The following is a 4,595-nucleotide window of genomic DNA, read 5'->3' on the forward strand; positions in this document are numbered from 1 at the left end:
TACTCAAATTATATACGAGTACATATACTCAAGTTATATATGAGTACACATACTCTAGTTATATATGAGTACACATACTCTAGTTATATATGAGTACACATACTCTAGTTGTATATGAGTACACATACTCTAGTTATATATGAGTTCACATACTCTAGTTATATATGAGTACACATACTCAAATTATATACGAGTACATATACTCAAGTTATATATGAGTACACATACTCTAGTTATATATGAGTACACATACTCAAGTTATATATGAGTACACATACTCAAGTTATATATGAGTACACATACTCAAGCTATATATGAGTACACACACACTCAAATTTACGAAAACAATATTATTTAGCTTACATACAGACACGCACACAAATATATATATGAAGACGAAATGTGTGTTTGTTTGCACCCTAATTCTTCCGATCATTTTGGGCCAACCTCAACCAAAAATTGTATGTAAACACTGTAAACTATGGGGAATGCCCTAAGAGGATCAAAATTGAGCTTAACCCTATTTCTATTTTATAAAGCCTGTTGGTTAATTACTCCCAGCCTATTGAGTCAATCTCAAACAATCTTGGCAGGTTGATGCTCTTGACGATGTTGAATATTCTGAAGGGATACAAGGTCAAAGTATGAAAGTTGCTGGATTGTTTCTCAAACAACCATGCTTTTCTCATGGTCAATGAGATTTAGGGTGTTCAAGGGTTGGATCACCTCAAAATCTTTATTTGTTGGTAGATGGAAAGCAAACTGCAAATGTTGTTTATGAAGAAACTTTGTTATAATTTTAAAATTTTGAGATAAAGATTATGTTCAGGTAATTACTTTGAAATACATGATTGCTGTTAAACTTACATTGTTTTAATTAAGTTTAAACATTCCCCGTCATGTGACGGGTATTTCAGCTTGTTTATATATATCTGTGTGTGTGTGTGTGCGTGCGTGTCCTGTACAACTATTTGGATATCTTATATAAAACATTCAGAAAACAAGATCTGTTAGACACGTGTTTTTTGGAGGTACACTTACCGTTTGCTATGTTTGAGACAATAGTAATACCATCATCCCTGTCCCATGCTGTCACGATGACGTAGTCTCTGACGTAGATAGGAATATAACATCTGAGAATCGCTGTGTTCCCCCTTGTAACAAATTCGTCATAAACCTGAACCTCGTAGTTTTGGTGGACCACTGCAAGTTTAAACAACATATATATATATCAATGTATTTAATTATTTATTCATAAATAGCCATGTACAATATGCTCGTCATTTAAATATTGTATTATTGGCTGGTTTTGGCTTAGTTGTTGACGTGTTGAGCTGTAGATCGTAGGGCCCACTGTTCGAAACTTGATGCTTTACACTTTTTATCTGAAACATTCAGTCCCGTTATTCGAGCCGGACACGGGTTTTATGGCGACGGATTCTGCTGGCTGACTGGTCAGTAATTTAACATTTTCTTTAGCCTACGCCTGAAGCCTAAGGTTCACTGACTAGGTCGTTTAGCCTAGAAACACATAAGGTATCAGCTTAAGTTAACTTTGGTTTAGTACTGGTCAATCGTTTAATACCATAAACGAACTTAATTTATTAACATATCCACCTATCTACGTATCTCACTTTGACGTTTAAGTGGGCCTTAAAACAAATTTTAAGTCTACGTTATCGCCACTTAAGGATGACATGAGCAAACATGTTGGATTTTGAAAAAACAACAACTGTTTTTTAAAATATGTTTAAGGAAACTTCGAAGAAGTTTTTTTATTATCAGATCTTCAAGATATCATGGACAAATTCGTGAAAAAAAATTGATCCTGTACCATTAAAATACGGAACTTATAATTACCTTTCATCTTAATGAAGAAATACGGAACTTATAATTACCTTTCAACTTAATGAAGAAATACGGAACTTATAATTACCTTTCACCTTAATGAAGAAATATGGAACTTATAATTACCTTTCACCTTAATGAAGAAATACGGAACTTATAATTACCTTTCACCTTAATGAAGAAATACGGAACTTATAATTACCTTTCAACTTAATGAAGAAATACGGAACTTATAATTACCTTTCAACTTAATGAAGAAATACGGAACTTATAATTACCTTTCACCTTAATGATTTGTTTGTTTGTTTTGAATTTAGCGCAAAGCTACACGAGGGCTATCTGCGCTAGCCGTCCCTAATTTAGCAGTGTAAGAATAGAGGGAAGGCAGCTAGTCATCATCACCCATCGCCAACTCTTGGGCTACTCTTTTACCAACGAATAGTGGGATTAATAACAGATATTCGTTACAATGTTAGAAATTCCAGTTCCTGTTTACATTTTACTAGACATTACCTTCGTCATATTAAAATAAATGTTCCATTTAATTTGGCTAAAATAATTATAAAAATTGCTAGTGATTACATTAAATAAGATATTATATTAAATCAGTTGAAGGTATATTTTTACATGATAGAAATTACTTAGAGAGTCTTATAGATGTCGCACTTTCACGTGCTAAACAAAGATCAATAACTTCAAACCTGTATTACAATTTATTTTAACTTATTTCCAGAATGCTCTACCGGAGATTAACAAAGTGGGAGACGTAATAGAATTTGCGTTGTTAATATAGTAATTGAACATGTTTAAATGGTTTTAATATCATTAGTGTTTATATACGACCAAAATATATTTAAAACAACTACTTTGTAAATCTTATACATTTGATTACAATAATAATAATGAGAAAAACTTAGAAGAGGGAATTATAACTTGTGGTGCTAAAATATTTCCGTTTAGCAAAGACGAGTAAAATGTGATTTTTGCTATTAAGTAGTCGTTCAACTGTAATTCTATAAACTGTATTTATATTGTACTACGCCCGGTGTATACGGACGTTTATATCAAACAAAGCGTTTTGTTTGTTTGTTTTTGAATTTCGCGCAAAGCTACACGAGAGCTATCTGCGCTAGCCGTCCCTAATTTAGCAGTGTAAGACTAGAGGGGAGGCAGCTAGTCGTCAACACCCACCGCCAACTCTTGGGCTACTCTTTTACCAACGAATAGTGGGATTGGCCGTCACATTATAACGCCCCTACGGCTGAAAGGGCGAGCATGTATGGTGTGACGGGGATTCGAACCAGCGACCCACAGATTGCGAATCGAGTGCCTTACCCACTGGCCATGCCGGGCCCTAAACAAAGTGAAAATCTTAAGATTAAATCTTCACAAATCACATGTTAAAAGTATCATTCTACCGTTCGGTTGAGTGTTAAAAAAAAACATTTTTTACAAATATTGTTTCCCATTTGGGAGAGGTGAAAGTAAAGAAAGAAAGACTAGTTTATGAAGTATATTGAGGTGAAAGTAAAGAAAGAAAGACTAGTTTATGAAGTATATTGAGGTGAAAGTAAAGAAAGAAAGACTAGTTTATGAAGTATATTGAGGTGAAAGTAAAGAAAGAAAGACTAGTTTATGAAGTATATTGAGGTGAAAGTAAAGAAAGAAAGACTAGTTTATGAAGTATATTTTATTAAAAACTTTAAATCTTTACTGAATTTAGAAAACAATAATATGTAAAAGTTTGTTTTTAGGAAATACAATCAGTATTATTAATACATTTCTTTAATCTAATTTGAATTCATCCTATATTTTTCTCTATATTGATGTTAATTATATTAATGTTTAACGCTATCAAGTTATAAGTATATTTTTGTCGTTCAATAAATGGTTTCCTTTAGCATGTGCGTGATGTAAAACTCTCTTAATACAATAATTAAGAAATTGTTTCGATGTTGTGTGAGAAGCGGCTCTAATGTTGCGAAAGCATTACCACTACTGAAATAAACACTTAATTTTGAGCTCCTACCCCCTTTATTTTTCATCTTATATAAAATTTAAGTAGACTTTACAGCAAATTCTAAATCTGCATGTATCTATGTATATATAAACGTAGCAAACAAATAGCCAAATAGCGTTTTCACATTCAGAGGGAAACGTACGCGATAATACAATTCAACCACGTATCGAACTACTAAATGGTTCATTCTCTGTAAATATTGATGCACTGAATTAAGCACGCTTTCGGAGGTTTTATCGACATTGGTCTAACTAGAATGAACAAATTCGGTGTACGTGCTGAAGACATTATCAGACCATTGGTTCAGAGAAATGGTCTTTTGTTATCCTTAAAATGTTCAAGTTTGCTAATACTTGGTTTCAGTGTGCTCCTTTTCGTTGTTGTGCAGCGCTTTTATTGGCAGATAAAGAGCGCAGTCTTATTAGAGAGCTAAAACATTACACGACAATAAATCCGAATGCATGGAAAGCCCGCTAAGGCATCAGACATGTTGGCAACATAACATAAAGTCCCACCGAAGCTCAAGAAAATTTGTTTTTGTTATTTTTTAGCAAAAAGCTACACAGTGAACTATTTGTGCTCTATTCACCACTGGGAGTTAAGCCCCTGATTTTAGCGTTGTTAGTTTCTAACCTTGCTGTTGGCTCACTGAAGGACTTTGTATACTTTATGCTTGAGTGTTTTATTCAATATTTTCCCTATTGCAAGATGAAGCTTGCCGCTGGCT

At 33.4% G+C, this 4,595-nt stretch overlaps 1 protein-coding gene across 1 annotated transcript in view; it reads right to left on the reverse strand.

The window, feature by feature from the left end:
- Positions 1–4,595, reverse strand: part of LOC106469521 (Down syndrome cell adhesion molecule-like protein Dscam2) — a 120,162-nt gene that overhangs the window by 76,510 nt on the left and 39,057 nt on the right. Inside the window, exon 3 of the mRNA XM_022398060.1 lies at positions 1,042–1,203. Coding sequence (XP_022253768.1) covers positions 1,042–1,203 — 162 coding nt within the window. The remainder of the gene's footprint in view (positions 1–1,041; positions 1,204–4,595) is intronic.

This window comes from Limulus polyphemus, unplaced genomic scaffold, assembly GCF_000517525.1.
Source record: "Limulus polyphemus unplaced genomic scaffold, Limulus_polyphemus-2.1.2 Scaffold3525, whole genome shotgun sequence".
Classification (NCBI taxonomy): Eukaryota; Metazoa; Arthropoda; class Merostomata; order Xiphosura; family Limulidae; genus Limulus; species Limulus polyphemus.